The 19,351-nt window shown below is 56.6% G+C and overlaps 9 protein-coding genes across 9 annotated transcripts; 5 read left to right on the top strand and 4 right to left on the bottom strand.

Annotated features, from left to right (window-relative positions):
- Positions 1-334: 334 nt before the first annotated feature.
- On the bottom strand, positions 335-1,391 carry V1518DRAFT_405523 (uncharacterized protein; the record flags this gene model as incomplete). The annotated part of the gene is made up of 2 exons (XM_066901921.1): positions 335-1,057; positions 1,113-1,391. The coding sequence occupies 2 exons, from the start codon at positions 1,389-1,391 to the stop codon at positions 335-337; spliced, it is 1,002 nt and encodes a 333-aa protein (XP_066759315.1).
- Positions 1,392-2,335: 944 nt separating this feature from the next.
- Positions 2,336-4,535, top strand: V1518DRAFT_373806 (DNA topoisomerase; the record flags this gene model as incomplete). The annotated part of the gene is made up of 4 exons (XM_066901440.1): positions 2,336-2,416; positions 2,463-2,839; positions 2,890-4,453; positions 4,506-4,535. The coding sequence occupies 4 exons, from the start codon at positions 2,336-2,338 to the stop codon at positions 4,533-4,535; spliced, it is 2,052 nt and encodes a 683-aa protein (XP_066759314.1).
- A 635-nt stretch (positions 4,536-5,170) lies between these two features.
- V1518DRAFT_270603 (uncharacterized protein) lies at positions 5,171-7,089 on the top strand. The gene has a single exon (XM_066901034.1). The coding sequence runs from the start codon at positions 5,379-5,381 to the stop codon at positions 6,918-6,920; it is 1,542 nt and encodes a 513-aa protein (XP_066759313.1). The 5' UTR covers positions 5,171-5,378; the 3' UTR covers positions 6,921-7,089.
- Positions 7,018-9,270, bottom strand: V1518DRAFT_416680 (dynactin p62 family-domain-containing protein). The gene is made up of 3 exons (XM_066904103.1): positions 8,841-9,270; positions 8,152-8,789; positions 7,018-8,100 (listed from the first exon to the last, which is right to left on the bottom strand). The coding sequence occupies exons 1-3, from the start codon at positions 9,215-9,217 to the stop codon at positions 7,259-7,261; spliced, it is 1,857 nt and encodes a 618-aa protein (XP_066759312.1). The 5' UTR covers positions 9,218-9,270; the 3' UTR covers positions 7,018-7,258.
- A 53-nt stretch (positions 9,271-9,323) lies between these two features.
- V1518DRAFT_270618 (nucleoporin Nup120/160-domain-containing protein) lies at positions 9,324-13,269 on the top strand. The gene is made up of 2 exons (XM_066901035.1): positions 9,324-10,119; positions 10,166-13,269. Exons 1-2 carry the CDS (start codon positions 9,429-9,431, stop codon positions 13,201-13,203), a joined length of 3,729 nt encoding a protein of 1,242 aa, XP_066759311.1. The 5' UTR covers positions 9,324-9,428; the 3' UTR covers positions 13,204-13,269.
- On the bottom strand, positions 13,233-14,713 carry V1518DRAFT_416678 (UAA transporter). Its single transcript, XM_066904102.1, has 2 exons — positions 14,388-14,713; positions 13,233-14,308 (listed from the first exon to the last, which is right to left on the bottom strand). The coding sequence occupies exons 1-2, from the start codon at positions 14,566-14,568 to the stop codon at positions 13,335-13,337; spliced, it is 1,155 nt and encodes a 384-aa protein (XP_066759310.1). The 5' UTR covers positions 14,569-14,713; the 3' UTR covers positions 13,233-13,334.
- V1518DRAFT_416676 (uncharacterized protein) lies at positions 14,618-16,523 on the top strand. Its single transcript, XM_066904101.1, has one exon. It carries the CDS (start codon positions 14,718-14,720, stop codon positions 16,428-16,430), a length of 1,713 nt encoding a protein of 570 aa, XP_066759309.1. The 5' UTR covers positions 14,618-14,717; the 3' UTR covers positions 16,431-16,523.
- A 418-nt stretch (positions 16,524-16,941) lies between these two features.
- On the top strand, positions 16,942-18,058 carry V1518DRAFT_416673 (uncharacterized protein). Its single transcript, XM_066904100.1, has one exon. The coding sequence runs from the start codon at positions 17,080-17,082 to the stop codon at positions 17,956-17,958; it is 879 nt and encodes a 292-aa protein (XP_066759308.1). The 5' UTR covers positions 16,942-17,079; the 3' UTR covers positions 17,959-18,058.
- On the bottom strand, positions 17,752-19,261 carry V1518DRAFT_383689 (uncharacterized protein). The gene is made up of 2 exons (XM_066901675.1): positions 18,260-19,261; positions 17,752-18,206 (listed from the first exon to the last, which is right to left on the bottom strand). The coding sequence occupies exons 1-2, from the start codon at positions 19,210-19,212 to the stop codon at positions 18,014-18,016; spliced, it is 1,146 nt and encodes a 381-aa protein (XP_066759307.1). The 5' UTR covers positions 19,213-19,261; the 3' UTR covers positions 17,752-18,013.
- Between the last annotated feature and the right edge of the window lie 90 nt (positions 19,262-19,351).

Genomic DNA, 19,351 nt, shown 5'->3' with positions numbered 1-19,351 from the left:
AGTAGTAAAGTAACACAAGCGAGAAAGAAGTAAAAAGAAACTAAGAGCGAAGAGAGGCGCGGCGGAGAGATGTATGTATGCAACTGTATGATAACTACTACCAGAGGACGGGAGAGACGACGGAGAAGCATGCTCTAGGAGATAGAGAAGAAATACTGTACAAGAGGTAAGATAGGTGTGGTGGCGCTAGTGACTTGGAGCTCGCAGAAAAATATTAGGACGCAAGAGAGACAAAGGTAATGAGGGTGAGTGCGGCGGATGCGAACAAGAAGAAAGAAAGAAATTAGCATAGCAACAGGAGAGATGTTTTCGGGTTTAAGAAGAGAGAGCGAGACTACTCGCCATCTTGGTCACCGCTCTCCTGCTCGCTCTGCCGGCGAACTTTCTCATTCTCCAGCTGTTGGTATAGTAGAAACAGAGCGCGTTCGAGCTCGTTGGCAGTGCCTCGGATGGTGAACATTCGCTCGCCCGAGTCGTCATGGGGCTGTTTGGCAATGGCGATCTTTGCGCCGCTCATACGGCGGATCTCCTGGATCTTAGTGCCGCCCCTACCGATGATACAGCCGACCATGTCGGATGGGATCGCGATGTTCTGGGTCTGCTCGGCCTCGGTCGGGCTGTCGACCGCCAAACCGCCGGCGGCCGTGGCGGCGGGTTCAGATTCAAAGTCTGTGGCAGGGTTACCGGTGCGCACGCCTCGCGTGCCGGTGCCGGTAGCGTACTCCTTGGCTTGTGGGTTGTACAAGATGGTGCCGGTGCCGCGCTGCCAGTCCTCGACAAGGCACTTGCCGATCTCCCACACAGCCATCCGGATAGACTCCGCAGTGCCCTGGACCTCGACGATGCGCTCAGTGGAGCTGGGGAGCATATCCTTTGATGCTACCATACGCACGCTGCAGTCGTCCTGGATCTGTTTAATCTTGCTGCCCTGGCGGCCGATGATCGTGCCCATCTGACTGTGAGAAATGAGGAGACGGATGGTGGTCGCGCCAGAGACAACGGGGGTGGTGGAGGGCGCAGGGGACTCGATGAGCGTCTGTGCTGCCATAGAGTAGGCCTGGAGAGTGTGAGAAGGCACTGTAAGAATCATACTAACAGAGTTGAAAACGTACCTTGGAGACGCCATCGAGGGTGCCGGTGACAGTGAGGACGCGGTCATGCACGCCGGGCACAGGCTTGCTGACGCCGGCCTTGACGCCAGTGGCATCGCGAAGGTCGGCAACGTTCTTGCCCTGCTTGCCGATGATGACGCCGGCCTCCTTGGAGGTGACGAGGGCGCGGAGGGTGAGGGGGGCGGCTGCGAAGGTTTCTTCGGTGTAGCCGCCAGCCTCGTCCATTTCGATCATGGCACCGTTAGCAGCGGAATCGTACTGCTGATCAATGTCGGCCATGGTTATGTGTGTGTGTGCGGGGGTGCTCGTGGAGCCGAGATCGGGATAGCGGAGAGGTGGGCGGGAGTCAGGGGGGAAGAGTTGATCTGAAGGGGGAGCAGATCGGAGCGGACGGAGCGGAACGGCGGGCGGGAGGAGGAACGGAAAGGGGTGTTGCCGGCGGGATTGCGGGCGGAGGAAGAGGGAGAAGAGGGGAGGGACGGGGAAGGCAGGCGGGGGGGGGGAAGGCGAGAGGGAGCGCGAGAAGGGCGAGCTGGCGATGACAGAGGAGGAAGAGGAGGAAGAGAAGTGCGGGCGGGGTGAAGAGAAAGCGCACAAAACTCTTCGCGCAGATGCGCACACAAGCCCCGCGTCCGTGTCAGCGCCCGCGCGTCGATTTTTACGCCCGACGCTTCGGTTGCGCCGCGTTGATCCCACGCGCGGCACTGTCTGTTGACAGTAGAGTGCGAATAGAGTGTGGTAGTAGGCGTCCGGGCCAATATATCTCGCTGCTAGATGGCGGCAGTGTATTGCTCTGGCAAGCCGCAGCTCACGCGACGCAGCCGTCGCAGTCGTCGTGCTGTCTTTCGCGCTTGCGGCGCAGACCGCGCGCGTCATCGCCATCGGCCCGCCGTCGGACCCTGCGAGGATCTCTGGACGAGTAGTGACATTTCTCTTCTTTTTAAAACAAAATACTAAAACGGCACTATATCATCTACTTTACTGCATACTGAAGATGTAAAAGGCAACACGACCGGCGCGGCGCATTGCCGGATAGGATGCCCCCCACATACCCAGCTGCGATCGTACGCGTTTGTGCAGGGGCTGAAAGTCGAGTTACCCTCTCTTCGACGCGCCAGGTACGTGGTGGCCAAAACAAGCACGTCCGAGAACTGCACTTTGCGTGTGTACACGACAGGTTAGATCCAGCAACGGCTACGTGATGCTCTGTAGGAGTCTGATTGATGCGAATTCTCTGTGTTGCCGAGAAACCCTCCATTGCAAAGAGTGTCGCCAACACACTCGGCGGCGGTCGTGTCACTGTGGTGCGTATTTGGTGCTTTCTTCACAGTCGAAACTAACAACGCCCAGAGGAATACCGGTAATCAGTACATCAAGAACTATGACTTCACGTACCGCTTCCCCGCACCAATTGGCGACTGCGAGGTGACCATGACCTCGGTTGTGGGCCACCTCACGACCGCGGACTTTTCGGCAGAGTACCGTTCCTGGCAGTCGTGCGAGCCCGAGCAGCTGTTCCGCCTGCCAATCCAGGTTGCTGTTGCGGAGGATAAAGCCACGGTAGCGAGGAATATTCGTGAAGAGGCGCGCCGCGCGGGGATGCTGCTAGTTTGGACGGATTGCGATCGCGAGGGCGAGCATATTGGTGTCGAGGTGGTGAATGTCGCGTTGAATGAGAATAGCCGGCTGACGGTCAAGCGAGCGATGTTTAACAATCTCGAGGCACAGTATGCGATGGCGTGCTAGGTTCTGGTGACGATATTAACTGTGGTGATAGACACATCCACCAAGCGGCGCGGACACCGCGAAATATTGACTACAGACTCTCTGACGCCGTGGACGCACGCATCGAGATCGACCTTCGCCTCGGCGCAGCCTTTACCCGTTTCCAGACATTGTCCTTGCGCAATTCATCGCGACATCTCGGCGACGCTCTGATTTCCTACGGATCATGCCAGTTTCCCACGCTGGGGTTCGTCGTCGACAGGTTCAAGCGCGTGCAGAACTTCAAACCAGAGAAGTTCTGGTATATCCAGTTACTGGTTTCGAAGACACAGATCGAGGTGAATTTCAAGTGGAAGCGCGTGCATCTGTTTGATCGGATGGTGGTTACTTTGCTGTTTCAGTGGTGTCTTGAGATGTCGAGTGGCGAGGGGCGGATTGTGAGTGTCGTGAAGAAGCCGACGTCGAAATGGCGACCGCTGCCGTTGACGACAGTTGAGCTTCAGCGGCGTGGTTCGTTGTTTCTGGGTATGAGCGCGAAGAAGGTGATGGACATTGCGGAGAAGCTTTACACAAAGGGGTTTATATCCTACCCGAGGACGGAAACAGATCAGTTCGCAGTCGAGATGGACCTTCGCGCCTTGATACAGAAACAAACAGGAGATACTCAGTGGGGCGGGTTTGCGAACAACCTGATGAATGGAGGCTATAGAGCACCGCGACGGGGCACACACGATGATCACGCGCATCCACCTATCCATCCTGTTGCGCATGTCAGCGAGCCGGCGGTGGATAGGGACGAGAAGCGAGTCTACGAGCTTGTGACGCGGCACTTTCTTGCGTGCTGTGCTGACGACGCAAAGGGCGAGAGTACAGAGGTCGTTCTCGACTGGGGCGGCGAGCGATTCAGCACGAGCGGATTGCGCGTCGTAGAACGCAATTACCTGGACGTTTATCCCTACGACCGGTGGCAGACGACACAAGCGCTGCCGGAATTTATACAAGGCGAGGCGATGCCGATCAAGCGCGCGACGATCGAAGAAGGCACAACGACGGCGCCAGGGTATTTGACGGAGCCGGAGTTGATCCAGCTGATGGACGCGAACGGCATTGGTACGGACGCAACGATGGCGGAGCATATTGAGACGGTTCTGAAGCGGCAGTATGTTGTGAAGATGCCAGCAGGCGCGCCGGGGCGATTTCCAAACCCAGCGCCGTACGACGCGCCTGAGCGACCGGCCGCAGGAGGCGGTCGCGCAGGAGCGCGCGGAGGCGCGCAAAGAGGAGCAGCACGTGGCGGACGGGGTCGTGGCGGACGAGGCGCTGCGCGGGGCGGGCGCGGTGGTCGCGGCGGGAATGCCAACGCCATTGGCGGCAGGGGCGGCGAAGGCAAGCAGGAGCTAATCCCGACGACGCTGGGGGTCGCGCTGGTCGAAGGGTACGACGAGATCGGAATCGACCAGAGCTTGGCGAAGCCGTTTTTACGGAAGGACATGGAGGCAATGATGCGGGACATCTGCGAGGGCCGGCGGACGAAGCAACAGGTAGTGGAGCAAAGCCTGGCGATGTATCTCGCGGTATTTCGACGAGCGAACCTGGAGCAGCGACTGCTGCAGAAGGTGCGTGGGGTTTCGCGGACGTGGAGTGTGTTTAGCTGACTGACGATTTTAGGCGTGTCGACACTACCTAGAACGGCAATAGCACGTCGCGCACGCGTGCCTATTTATAGCGCGGACATAAACGCATATGCAGCTCTTGTTCGCAGGCCAGACAAGTCGCGAGTGTTTTGTTGCTGCCGCTGCTGTCAGTGTGCATATTCGCGTACAGACGCAGGAGACGAAATTGCGATTTGCGACATGGCGCGGGAAAGGCGACACGGCGCTGCACACGCGAGTGGGGCGCGGGGACGTTAGCAAGGCTTGGCGCAGGCACTAGCGTGTCGACTGAGATTTGACACGGCGTGCGTCTAAGTTTGGTGCGTGTGCATAAGGTTGGTGCACTGGTCCGCGGCTATGTCTCCGCGGCGCTAGGTCGAAAGAGGAAGCGGGCACGGTCGCGTCTGCGATGACTAGGGCAGAGGCGAAATGCGAGAGTGTCTTGCGCATGCGGGGCTGGGCGGTGATAGGTGCAGAGTAGGACTAGCAAATTAGGACCCTATTCTGAATCGGCAGGCGCAGAGAATCTGCCCGGCGGCGCGGAAGAGGACCCTGCAAGAGGCGCGTACGGCCCGTAGAGAAGGCAGGCGAAGGCAGGGCTGAGAGGGAACACGAGACCCTTGCAGTCGGGGTATTTTTAGCTTGCAGCAGGGCACGGCGCCCGCGCGCGACACGGGGCGACACGCGCAGCGGAGAGGAAATTCTCCGGGGCAGAGGAGCAGCGGCGCCTGGAGCTCAGTTCATCGCCGTCGCTGTCTTCACTGTGCGCCTGCGCTGTGCGCTCGTCGTCTACACCGCCGACCGCGCACGAGAATAATGTCTCTGCGTCTCCCGCGCGCACCGTCCCCGCCCCGTCCGCCGCGCCGCCCCGCCGCCTGATCCCGTCGCCATGGCCGCCTCTGCCGCCGCGGCCGCTGCGCCGTCCGCGAGCACCATCGTGTCCTCAACGCAGAGGATGTCTGCAACAATATCCTCGTCTCCCGCTGCGCTCTCGTCAGCAGCAAGCAGATCCGTATCGATGTCGTCGTCTGCCGCATCGGCGGCAGCATCGACTACATCAACTTTGACTGCGACCTCCGCCTCAACTATCCTCTCCTCGACATCGACTTCGACATCGACGTCAACCTCAACAACCTCCTCTTCAATATCTACCAGGAGCACACTGGCGTCCAGCTCCTCCGCTCTGCTCACCACGGATGTCTCCCGATCACTGTCGTCTTCCACCCTTACCGCGGCATCGTCACCATCGACGTCAGCATCGTCATCCCGGACCTCCACTATCTCCAGCGCCTCCTCTTCGTCTCCATCGTCCTCGTCGACCTCATCGCCCTTCTCGTCATCTTCCATCGCCGCCTCCACTACCTCCTTCTCGTCGTCCTCTTTGTCGTCCACATCTGTCTCCTCTTCTACAGCCGCCACCACCAGTCGCGTGACGTCCTTATCGAACACCACCGCAAAGTCCCTCACGACCTCTGCAAGCTCCACGCATGTCTCAACAGGCCACTCCAACTCGACGGCCACATCCACCTACAGCAGCTCCTCCATCACCACCATCCACGCACGCAGCACTATCATCTCAACCTCGTCATCCTCGCTATCATCCTCCCTCTTCACCTTCGCAACGTCCACATCTGTCCTATCATCATCCGCCTCCACATCCTCACCATCAATCCCAACCTCAACCGTCGTGTCGCAAGACTCTTCCGCCTCCTCGTCATCAAGATCGTCAAACAACCATAATCATGTCATCATCGCCTCTGTCATTGGCTGCGTCGGCGGCTCGCTCGTGCTCGCGCTAATAATATTTCTATTTTTCCGGCACCGCCGGCGGCGGCGAAGTCATAGTGACTCGAACGCCGCCGCCCAGGCGATACGTCGTCGGCAGCTCTCCGATGGGGGTACCTCCGGACGGTCGATGACGCAGACCACAGCTGGATTTGCAGGCCCTGCGATCGTACGACCACCAGCGCCATCTCAGGCGCAATCGTACACAAACACACAGCAGCAGCATGCGTCCTCCTTGAACACCTCGGAAACGCATCTCCCGCACTTGCTGGGTTCGCTCTTCACGCGCTCTCGGCGGAACACCGGTGTGTCGTTCATGTCAAGCAACACTGGCGCCGGCGGCGTGAGCGGTGGTGCCGGAGTCGCCGGCGGCAGTGCCAGTGGCGCGCTTACTCCGCCAGCGACTGCCGCGGGAGGCGAGGACACCGGCTTCTTCAAAATTAGCGGTCGCAAGCTCGAGCGCTGGCAAGACCCCGAGTCCGCTTCCGTACACAGTCTCTCCGGACGCATATACGACTGGGAAGGCAACGAAATCTTCCGCGACTCAGCCGACGCGCAGTCGAGTGCTGCCGCGCTCGCGCCCGACACGTACACAAGTGTGCCGCGCCCCGCGGGCCCGTCGCGGAATCCGTCTGCATACCGATAGCCGGTGTACGGTATCGTTTTGTGTTTTCTTTCCGGCTAATATTTTGCGCTCTCTGCATTGCTATATCACTTTTAGAGGATTCACTATGTTAACGACTCTTTTGTTTATGAACTGGGAAAAGGAAGGACCAAAAATTTTAATAATCACTCCCCGCGTTTGGGACAGATTTTGCTGAATTCATGGAACGGCTTTAAATATAGGAGTTTTTCTTTTTTTACTCTGTTGTTTGGTCAATAAGCTTGCTACTTGCACTACTTCGCAGAAGAATTTGCGGAGGCTATGACATGACATTGTTTTCAGCTGGGATTTCTCATGTCATATATAATTTTTGAACTCCATTATTGCTTGTCAACTATCCCGCCGACTTTGCCAACGTTTAGAACGGCCCAGAACGCGGTCTCGCGCTGTTCTTTGTCTGTAGCTGGTGGTGTTTGCGCGGCAGCATCTGTACTGCTCGTGCTGACGTCGAACTCACGTTCGACCTCGACTTCGTACGCAACGCTGACAAATAGAGGGATTTGGATCTCTGAGTCCCGGGGTGCGGCGCTGATGAGGAGTTCGCACAGCACGCTAGTCCAGTTGCGACCGCGCCCAAAAACGCCATTGGTGTTGGGGATTGTCGAAGGTGGTGTTGAGTCGGTGGAGGATGAAGGCGTTGTGCTTGTTGATTTGATGGACTTCAGTCGCGTCCGCAGGTCGAGAATTGCTTGGAGATCCCAATCGTCCTCCACGTTGCCGCCGATCGGGAACCGCGGCGCGAGAATGGTGACCGCATGTTTACCCGCCGGTGTACGCGGCGGTGTCGCAAGAGTGACTTTGATCGGTTCGTATAGGGGATTAAACAGTGTCAATGCGAATTTGTAAGTGATGTGAGGCACAAACCCAGTAGTGTAGGGCATGTTCATTAATGAAAGAGAGGGGATGTGTGTGATTCGGATAGTGGGGATGTAATTTTTGGAGAGGAGGTTGACGCGGAAGTTGGTTGACACTGCAGCCGAAGCGCTGGTGGTAGACGAGGTGGGCGGGTTGCGGGTTGACAAGTCTGGGCGGACGAGGATGTGGCGACATGCGCGACAGCGTTTTGCGCGACGTGTTCGGAGGCGGGTGGGTGCGGGGAGTAGATATTCCGTTGTCCTGTGCGCAGAGAACGGGTTCGCGTGCTGTTGCTCGAACGAAAGCGCTATATCGAGTCAGCAACCTCACATTTATCATCTGGCCGTAACAAACATACTCTTGTCTAAACTGGTCAACACCTGCGCACGCTTTAGTTCCCGCTCCTCAGCGTCGGTGTCGAGGATATCGATATAACGCTCCGCTTGGCTCTCTTCGTACGCGCGTGATTTGTGCTCCGGAACACCAGATTCGCGAGCAAGCACACCTAGGAGATTGGTCGGTGTGATCGCGTATTTCGTCAGTTCTGTGTCGTGCTTGGTTGTGGTACTTGACGGCGGACGCAGGCGCGATGATTTCCAAAGCGGCAATTTTGTGCTTTGGCCCTGGGCCGCTTCGGCATCCGCGACCTCGTAGATGTGCTTGTACAACGCCAATACTCCCTCAAATTTTGTCTCATGCGACTCAGTATTGTCCTCTCCCTCCTTCAAAGGCTTCAGCGATGGCTTCGGATCGAGCACCCCACTTCCCTCATCTGGCCTCACTTCGTCGGTCGTCCGCGCCAGGTTTCGTAGTTGGTGATACAACGAACTCGTTTTCGAAAAGTACACGCCCGATGAGCCTGTCTGTCGGGAATCCCATAGACAGTGTGGGCATTGTAGGTATAATGTCGGCTCGGCGTTGAAAGTCGAGGTTTCGGTGGAATACATGACGAGGTTTGCGACGCAGAGCGGACATGTGAGGCAGTTCCGCGTGCAGCTGTAGCGCATTAGCCGTGTTATACTCTTCAAAAGTATGAAGATAACGTACAAAGATGCGTCATCGACGCGTCCACCCCGAGATCCTCGCGTTCCCTCGCCTGTGGAGCCGGTGTCCGCGTGGTACACGTGGAAACACGATGGGCAGTACACCTGCACAACCTCCTCGATTACGCATCGCTCGCACCGCACCGCCATACATGTATCGCAAAAGTAAAGATTGTTGAGCGCATGAAGCGCACTTGGACTCCATAGCGACGGTGGTAATTCGCGGTCTGCGGCCGGGAGAGGCGGTATGCCTGGTAGTGGCGACGGTGATACAGATGAGTGTTGTGTCCGCGCGGGGGACGATGACGGGGTTGTGGTGGGGCTTTCGTTAATGATTGGTTCAGCACACGGACAGTGAATCCTGAGAAATGGGAGGCCCATCGCACCGCGGCGGTAGGAATGAGAATTCACAGGAGAGAACGCGTAAAAGTGTTGACGTGTTTACGCGTTACTTGATCGAACTTACAGAGGTTTTAGCCGCACGTGGCGAAGGCAGTTCCAGCCACGTACACCAGCCACAGTACTTAAAATGCACGAATTTCGAGTGCTGTGCGAACAGGACCATCATCCCGCGTAATACATACACTATACCATGCCACGCGACCCATCAAAGTACTTGAAAGAATCATCACTGCGCATTGATGCGTCGTCCCTATGTCTCCCGACTGTCGAACTTATCGCGCCGGATCCGGAATCGTCGACTTATGTATACAGGCAGCAACATCAGCAACGCGGTGGCTCGCGGTCACGGACGCGGCGGTACGCGTATGGTGACGGCGGGGCGAACACGGATCTTGAAGAACTCTACATGCGACGGTACGTCGCGTCTAAGAGCGCCATGTTCTATCGCCACGCGACCGACGTGTACCCCCGTGCGTTTCTCTGGCGCGTGCTCGAAGAAGGCACTGTGCTCGAGATCACACCCGCTGATCTCACCACCGCAGACGGCGTGTCGGAGAATATTCATCAACTACGGATATGCTTCTCCTCCCCAGTGCGTACTACATGCGTTGTGTTCAGCGAGTGTTCTAGCAGCAGGGAGCATATCACCGTCGACGTGCTCACCGAGGCGTTGGTATTGTACACGTTCATGCTCAGCTCCGACACATTTCTGAACGACTGGACTGGCCGCGCGACGGCGGAGTGGTGTCATATCCAGGAATCTGCGCACTTTAACTTGCGGCCGCCATTAAATATGATTGCGTTACCGCAGGGATCGTTGATTTTTGCTTTACTTGATGGGGGTATGATGAGGCTTGATCGGTCGCATCCCCTCGCTGATGGTATGTTTTCTTACTAATCTTGCGCGTTTTTGGCTAACGGAGGCAGATTACTTTGAGCGGATATTCAGTGACGGCAGTTACCTCGCGTCACTCAAGGGCATGTTCGCGTGGGGCTCCAACGACCGCGGCAACGCGTCCACGAACCTCGTCGTCTCGATGACCGCAGACCCTGCCGCCTCGATCCTATTCACGGCCTCGATCAATTGTGAACTCAAGATCTGGTCTCTCGAGTCCCTCGTCGCGCTCGCAACGTATGACATCGTCAACGACGAGCAGCGGCTCAAAATCGCGAGCGGCAACAAGCGAGTACTCAGCCCGGAGCCAATCACGCTGATGTCGACCACGCGGGATCCCGCGACCGGCGCGTTGTATTTGATGACATATTGTCCGGTTGGCGAGGGGCAGTTTAAGCTGTGGAAAGTGGACACGAGTAATGGCGGCATCGCGCTTGTAGATGTTCTTGGTGCTCCGCTGATTCCGCCCACGCCTGACGAGAACGCGATCTGGATGATTACGGATTTTATAACTGAGTGCTCTTCGACGACGACACATGGGAATAGGCTTGTGCTCTGGGTGCTCTGGAAGAGCAATAAGAGCTCGCGTGTGAGTGTGGCGTTTGACTTGCCGACTTCGAAACACGACGCGCGGGAGACGGTTTCGTGGCGGCTTGTTGCGCAAACGTATACGGACACGGCAGCCGGATCGTTTGAGGATATTCATTTTTCGAGGGAGAATTACACCGAGGAGTACATGAGGTATATTTTCCAGCCGGGATTGTTTTCGCCCGCGATTTTTGAGACCGTGTTGCCGGTGTTTGAGCGGCACTACGCAGGTCCGAATACGAACTCGGAGGTTGACGAGCGGATGTCGCTCCCCGAGCGCGTAATGCGCGTGGTTAATGGTACCGTATACTTGCAGAAGCTGGACGGCGCGGTAGATTATGATTACGAGTCGTATCGTCGGGATTTGCAGCAACAATGGTCGCGTTTTGAGCGGCTATGTCGGGAGTTATCGAAGCAAGGCAGCGAGGCGTTGTCGTTCTGCTTTGACCCCGTCACGCAGACCGTTACGCTGGTAAAGGCAACAATGATTTCTGTTGTGCGGATATGCTGTGGGCTTGAATATGTTGAGCTCGCTGGAGCAAAGAGCACAGTTTCGCTTGCGGACGGAACTATAGTCGGCGCGAAACGGTCGACAAATAGGGAGGACGTGGAGTTACTACAAACGCTTGCGTCATTCAAAAAGCTGCTACCGCATCTTATTGTGTCGGATTTTTTGACTGCTGTGGAAGAGGATGCCCTAAGGCCGCCGAAACACTCGATCGGCGGCCGGATTACCGAGATCTACGACTCGTGTCTCGAAAACGAGATATCGGATTCCGCGCTGGATTTTTTGCACAAGCGGTTGTACATGATCAAGCAGATCGACGGCGCGCTAGAGACATGCTTCGGCGAGCTTGCGGATGTGCTGGGAACCGGAAACGTGATTGAAACGGCAGTGACGCATCGGACGACCCTGATCGGCGCAATGTTAATTTCGAACGCGGTGCATGAGACGATTACGTCAACGTACAAGTCGGTTGTCAACATTCTTCTGTTCCTCGTTGTATTTAGCGTCGATGTTAGCGACGAGTTTTCTGCAAATCATGTGGAGTTTTACGATAAGTTTATCCGAGCGTGCAAGGCTGTCATGTTTCTAAAGGCTATTTCGGAGATCACGTTGGAGAGAATGCCGCAGCAGAGCGATATTGAGAGCGATGGTTTGGTATCTCGCGTGAACAATTTGATGTTGTCACGGGGAGTACAGGAGAGTGAAGTGAGCAGTACGATCCTCCAGAAACTGATTACAAGTTCGCCCGAGTTTGCATGGGCATCGGATTATATTAGCAGCGGCGGCCTCAGCGCGCTGAATGTGGGCGACGCGGTATCCCACGCCGCGATGCACTGGTGTATATACACAAGCCGATTGCCGGCGATATCGATAGCTGGTATGTTAACGGCGAGGTGGGGATACCCGCAGATTGCAGAGCCATTGCTCCGGTTCCTAGACGAAGATGCGGTGAGCAAGTTTGTGTGCGGACTGGTGCATGCGAGCACGCAGTCGTATGACGGCGCAGCAGCCTGCTTTGCACAGGGTCTCACGTCGCGATTTGATGGATCCGAGAAGCAGTTTCAGCATACTCTGGCAGCACTGTTGCAGTTTTCTGGTCCGGCTGGTTTACTCCACCATGATCGCGAGACGCGTGATGTGCTCACAGGCTCGGTGTCTACCGTCGCGGGCGTCGTGTCAGACATCTTCGTGCGACTAGGCGAGTTTGCAGCTGCGGCTGAGTTTGCGGGGACGGCGCTTGATACTGTCGAGGTCGCGACGGACGTGCTGGAAATCGATAGGTTGTATGCACGCGCGTTCAAGACGAGTCTGCTTGCGGGCATGTACGACGACGCGTACTTTGCACTGACGAATTATTCACAAAGCAAACGCCGCCGGGAGTTTTTGGAGCAGTTTATCATCGCGATATGCACTTCCGGACATGCTGGGCGGCTATGTGAGTTTCCGTTTCTCGAGTTACATGCCGAAGTACGCATGATTCTGGAGCGGCTCGCGCGAAACACCATTGATCTTGACTCTTCGAGCACGAATTACTACAAAATTCTGTATGCGTGGGACATCGAGCATGGCGAGTACCAAGACGCTGCGTCCGCGTTGTATGAGTACATTCAACGACTCCGTGCCGGCGCGACGGGCACCGTAGACACGGAGGAATTCAACGCACACGATCTCGAGTTGTCAACGAACTACATCGTGCTGATCAACACGCTGGCATGTTGTCCTGAGAGTGATCGCGCGCCGGAGGCATGGTTCCTGTCGCGCGTAGTCGTCGAGAGCGACGCCGCCGTTGCCGACGGAGCGATGACGCCGTCGTCGCCGTTGAAAAAGGCGAAGACTGCGAGCGGGGAGAACGGGATTGGCATGCGTTCGCGGCGAGTATTAGTGCGATTGTCTGATGTGGAGCGGGAATTCGATGACGAGATGGTGCGCATGGAGACTTTGTTGAGTCGACGACTGATCGCGATCGAGGCATAGGCGGCGGCGGGCTGCGGGGAATTTAATGATTGAGGTCACAAAATGTTTGAGTATGTATTGTACAGCGAGTCTAATTAGAGCATCACACAAAAAAACGCCGGATTTGGTTGTTGTTATGTACATTAGTAAGTTTATATGAATTTTCGCTTCGCTTTGGTTTCAAAGTACTTGAGCAGGGCTTCGCCGCCGACGCCGCCAAACACGAGCGCGACGCCGAGCCACTGCATGGCAGCCAGTTTATGCTTAAACCACACGACGGAGAGCAGCATCGAGATCATCTTGCGTGTGACGGTGATGGTCACGAGGGTGAGGGAGCCAAAAGTGCTGAGAGTGTAGAAAATGAAAAGTTGGCCGACTGCGCCGCACATGGAGAATAACAAGATATCGTACATGACGGCGGGGTATGCGCGGAAGAAGGCGAGCGATGAGGAGAGCTCGGAGAACGGCGCGATAAGGAGGTATACCGCAGTGAAGACCGTGGAGAGCGCGTTGACGCCGCACATCATTTTGGGGCCAGTCATGGATTTTTGGGATTTGAAGATGTAATCCTGCGTGGAGCTCGTGAGGCCGTCGAAGAGGAGATTGATGCTGAGCAGAAGCAAACCAAGGACTGACGAGCCGTCAGCGGGAGAGGAGGATGATTTGTGCTTCTTGGAGGCGGAGGAGGGGTGGTAGATTGTGAAGAGCGAGACGCCGAGGGTGACGAGGGCCACGACGACATACTTGCTCGTGGGGTACTTTGTGCGGTACAGCGCGATGTGGAGCGCCATGACTGGCAACAGCTTGCAGCTTTTGCCGAGGAGTAGTGTCAAGTAATCCAGATGTTTCAAGCTTGCATATCCAAACGGGCTCGCGAGAGAGTTCGTGGCGGCGACCATCGCGTACTGGCGTAGAGTCAGAGTCGAGGGAAATATTGCCGACAGTGCTGAGGTCTTGGAGCCGGCCGAGGTATGTTTGGTGTAGAAATATCCAAGGATTGCGGCGCAGAAGGATTGGCACGTATTGATTATCAGTGAGTTGCGGAAATAGATGCCATCAGGGCCATAGGGTGTCATGGAGATGCGTTCTTGGAGGACTGCCCAGGTGAGGAAGGACGCGTAGATGCCTGTGATCTGTTAATATTTGGAGGTTACGTGCAATTGCCGATGACACAGATTATGTGCCAAGATCAGAGGTTAGCGTACCGCCGACAGCGAAGAGCAGTTGGAACACGGAGGACGACGAGGTAGAAACGACGTGGCTGCTCGTGGTGCCGACGTTGGCGCCACTTGATGAGGCAACCCCGATGATCCTCTGCTGGTGCATTTCGCTATCCGCATGCGCGTGACGCGTCTTAACGGAGGTGGTGCTCATGCTGTGCGTCATTGCGTTCGGTGCGGTTTTGGCGATGTGGCGGAGGTGAAGAATATGGCGATGTGGCAGTTTCGCTTGTAAATTCGGGCGCAAACAACTGCCAAACTGTCCTGCTGCTTCGCGACTCCGTTACGCGAGTGACCCATTCCCCAACTTCACCAATGAGCTCCAATAGCGGCGGCAGCAGCAGCCTGTCACAGGCGGATCTGCTACTCTTCGACGGCCTTCTCTCGGGACCCGCGCCGTCAGAACCCCCTGCTGTGCCTGCGCAGCGCCAGCAGCAGCAGCCGTCGTTGCCATGGGGTGCCTTCCCGCCGCCGCCAGGCATCCCACCATCCGTGATTCAACGGCAACAGGCATCGTCACAACTGCCAGTAAAGCCACAGCAACAAGGCGGCATTGCGTTTCTCCCGCCGCCGCCGCCACCGCCGCCGCCGACCCGGCCTGCGTCGTCTGGACCTGCACTGCGTGTTGGCGCGACTCCAACGTCAACTCCCATCACAACAGCGCCTGCGACGACAGCACCACCGGCACAACCGGACTGGATGACCTTGCTGCAGCCTTTACAACCTCCAAAGAGACCAGATACAGCCCCCCCGAATGCACAGCAGTTGCCAAAACCGACGCCGGTCCAGGTGCGTGCTGCGAACTATGACGTTCCGCGCAACCTATTCGCGACGACGACACCGCCAGTGCCGGCGTCATCACCGGCACCGCCCCGCACGCCGATTTCAGAGCCACATCCTATCAATACCACTGCAATTTTGACGCCTGCGGCGACTCCAGCTGCGAAATCAACTGCAAGTCTGCTAGATGACGACTTTGGCGACTTTGTCAGCTCCTCCACAGTGCCGACCGTGGCGGCTGTCGCGTCGGCACCAGCTTTGCCGAAACCAGCACCAGTACGCGAGCTGGTTGCGGTGCGGCAACAGGCACCGGTTGCGCTTGCAAAGTCACTTGCGAGTATATCCAAGTCACCGCCTAGCGGAATCCTGCCCAAGACTGTGTCGCCGAAGCAGTTCGCTCCTGTGCTTCACACAACTGCATCTGCTGCGCATCCGCCGGCACAGCGACCACAGCTAGGACCGCAGCCGACAGCTACCTCGCCGCTTAAATTTGGTCAGTACCTTACTACTGGTACAAATGGAATGCAACAGGTCGTCTCTGCGACACCGTTTCAGAATTCTTCGATCAAGACGGCCCCAACCCCCATGAAGACAGCAATGGCAATGCCTCTTCCGTCCACAATATCTGCATCGACTGTGGACAACAACGCAGATTCGGACTTTGAAGCATGGCCCGACTTTGCCTCGTCCACCACCACCTCCCGCTCACAAACGCCCGCGCAAGCGACTCGCCTCGCGACATCCTCACCACAGCCCGCAGTCCCTCCTCCAGACTTCCTCCTCACTCTTTTTGAAGCCGACCTGTTTCCGCTGCCACTCCCGCTGTTCAACGATCTTGCTCCTCTACCATTCCCTCTCAAACGAAGGATCCTCTCACATCCCAAAACGCGCCAGTTCTTCGAGGGTATCATCATCGGCGTGCAGGTCGCGATTCGGATCTGCGCGGGACGTAAGCGTCGGGGTGGTAAATTTGATGCTGACCGCGAGGCGCGCGAGGTCGCGCGCCAGTGGCGCAGCTTGCGTGAGCGTATTGCCGGCGCGGGCGTTCGCGACCTGCCGAACGTCGACGCGAGTTTCACACTGCGGCCGTACGCTGGTGATCCCGTGGAGCTATGTCTCGTGTGTGGAACCGGCCGGTTTGAGCAGATTAGGGGGTGCACGGGCGACGCGGCGTGGGATCCAGATAATGGAGGACATGTGCCATGTATTCGGTGGTGGGTGCATGAAAAGGCTATCATAGAGCAGTAGGCACAGTAGTTTTCATATGAATTTGGTTTTGTGTTTGTTAGATTATTTTGGTGCGAGGTTAGCGCAAATAATACATGATACAAATATCACTGAGTGTTTCCACGTTTTGATGTAGGTGTCTGGCAACTCGTTCACGAACTCGATCTCCTTCGGCTCCTGTGATTCGATGGACCGGGTCCGCATATACACAGTGATATACGTAACAGCGTCTTACTTGCATACCCTGGCATGACCAATCGATTGCGATACTGGAGATGCACTCCCTCTGTCAGGAGCGGCGCGGCGTTGTGCTGAGTGGCAGCGAAGCACGGAAATATATATAGGCGCGTTCATGTCAAGAATATGCAGAGCAGCAAAGTAAGAGAGATTAAGACGTGTGACAGGCTTAAATGAATGCCGTTGCGTTTGTACTTCTTCTACAGGCAAGTCCCGCAAGATCCGAAGTGCGAGCTGATTGTTCCATGAAGGTTGTTCCGTGAAGACCGGTCCTCAACTTCCCCACACTTTCAAGCCTCACGCCACATCTCTTGCGGCGCACTTTGATGATCGGCACCGCTGTGCGCCGAGGGCTCGCAAGGCCTGGGATCTCTCTTGGCTCCGCAACACAGCATCAGCATCGCACCGGCAGCATCACCACGACCACTGCGCAATGTCGAAACCTGTATTGGGACTTCGAGTATCCGCTGCACCTGGATACGACGCACCTGCCACTGTGGTCGCCGTTAACACGGCCCAAGCGACACAAATCACAACGGCCGACGCTTCCGTCGTTCTTCGCGCGCGCGTACAAAACTACCACGCCCCGTCCAGTGCAACAGCATTCTTACCAAACACCTCGCCGTACTTTTCCAACCCTCTACACGCTTACGATCAATACTCCATCGGCTTCACCATAACCTTCACCAAGGACACTTCCTTCGACGATGTGCTATTCGGCAACGACTTTGATAAACCCATCCGCGACTCTTTACCGTACGGATTTTTCGCGGCGTATAGGATTTTTAAGTACATGGTTGATCCGTCGGCGGAAGGGGATCTATACGTGGATAAGCCGTATTTATATGGATACGCAGTGACGAGTGTGAATGCGATCGCGCTGGGAGCCGGGCCGGGGGAAGATGACGAGGTCGGGGCTATAGAGGAGGACTTGTACCGCATATCAGAAGAGGAGATAGAGGCCGATAGCGCTGATGCAGAGACGCGATCGGAAATCCCACGCACAGCGCGCGAGCGCCAAAAGTTTTTTCTCACTGAATCCAATCGGACGCAGTACCACTTCCGTGCGGGACAGAAGTACTCGTTCGATTTCTACAACGCGTATCTCGAGATGGGCGGCAGTAACACTTTTGCAGTCAAGCTACCGGGGTATAGTCTTGACGTACTCAAGTACTGGGATGGACAGCCGTTGCGATACGTATTGAAGTCGAAGAGTAGGCCGGAGAAGGTGTATTTCGTCTTATTATTTGAACTTGTCCCGGAGGAGACTGAGACGGATAAAACTTCTATAGACACAAGTGCTGATTCCTAAATTCTCAAACACGTTTCTTAACTAGTCAAACTTGCCGTGCTCGCGTGTTCTAACTTTACATTCTGCTGATGATGTCTAGGGTGACTTCGGTGGTGGTGGCAGTACCGCCTAAGTCTGGTGTGCACATCTTCTTCTCGGCGAGGTTGGCGTCGACAGCCTTGTGTATGCGCGCAGCGGGCTTGGGGTAGCCGAGGAACTCGAGCATCATTGCCGTGGAGCGGATAGTGGCAACGGGGTTCGCAATGTTCCTGTAGAGGTTAGGTGTTGAAGACGAAAATAATGCGACAGAAAAGGTACTCACTTTCCGGCAATGTCGGGAGCAGAACCGTGACACGGCTCTCCGATGACAAAGTTGTCGCCAACATTGGCGGAGGGCACAACGCCAAGCGAGCCGACGAGCGCCGCCGCGCCGTCGCTGAGAAGGTCGCCGTACAAGTTCGGCGCCACAACGACGTCAAACACCTCGGGCTCACGGAACATACGGTACACCATGGAGTCCACGATCTGCTCCTGCACTTTCACGCTACTATACAAATCCGGGTTCTCGTTATACACGGCGCGCACGGACTCGCGAAACAAACCGTCGGTCACAGAGAGCACGTTCGACTTGTGCGTGATTGTCAGGATTGCGCCATCCGGGTGCAAATTCGGCACCGACGCGTCCGCGGCTGCGCGCGCGGCCGCACGCTGCAGCGCGATGTTGAGCGCCATGCGACCAATATTCCGCGACGCAAGCTCGGTGATCCGTTTCGTGGCCTCCGCGACCTTCATTCCATTGGGCAACTCCTTGATGGTCTCCTCCTTCACGTACAGGTCCTCGGTATTCTCGCGGACTATCACGAGGTCCACAGGCCGGTCGTTGCCGACGGACTTGACGGGTCGCACGTTCGCGTAGAGAGCGAGTCGCTTGCGCAGCGCGACGATGGGGGAAGAGTACCCGGCGACCTTGGTCGTGGGGGAGCTCACAGCGCCAAAGAGTGCGCCTTGACAGTTGTTCAGCAGCTCCGTAACGGTCGCCTCGGGAAGCGCAACGCCCGTTTTCTTGAACAGCTCAAACCCAGCGTCGAGAGACACGAACTTGAACTTGAGGCCATCTTCCTCTGGAAGCGCCTCAAGGACTTGCCGGCCAGCTGGAATGACCTCTGCGCCAATGCCGTCGCCCGGAATGAGGCCAATTGTGAGATTGGCAATACCGCGAGTCGCAGAGGAGGAAATCGTGCGGGTAGTGAGCGGGCGGGCGGCGACACGGAGCATTGTGGACTGGTGGTTGGAGGTCGGGATAGTGTGGAGAGAAATGGTGGTGGGAGCTTTTTTTTGTTCTCCGGGGCCTGGTCCTCGGAAGAACAGGTGTCAGCCGGGCGCCCTGAGGGTCTAGTGCCGTGTCTAGCCCGCA

This window comes from Limtongia smithiae (genome assembly GCF_038497785.1).
Source record: "Limtongia smithiae strain NRRL Y-17922 unplaced genomic scaffold V1518scaffold_6, whole genome shotgun sequence".
Classification (NCBI taxonomy): Eukaryota; Fungi; Ascomycota; class Lipomycetes; order Lipomycetales; family Lipomycetaceae; genus Limtongia; species Limtongia smithiae.
Note: the sequence above shows the minus strand (reverse complement) of the source record. Positions and strands in the feature narration are given on the sequence as shown.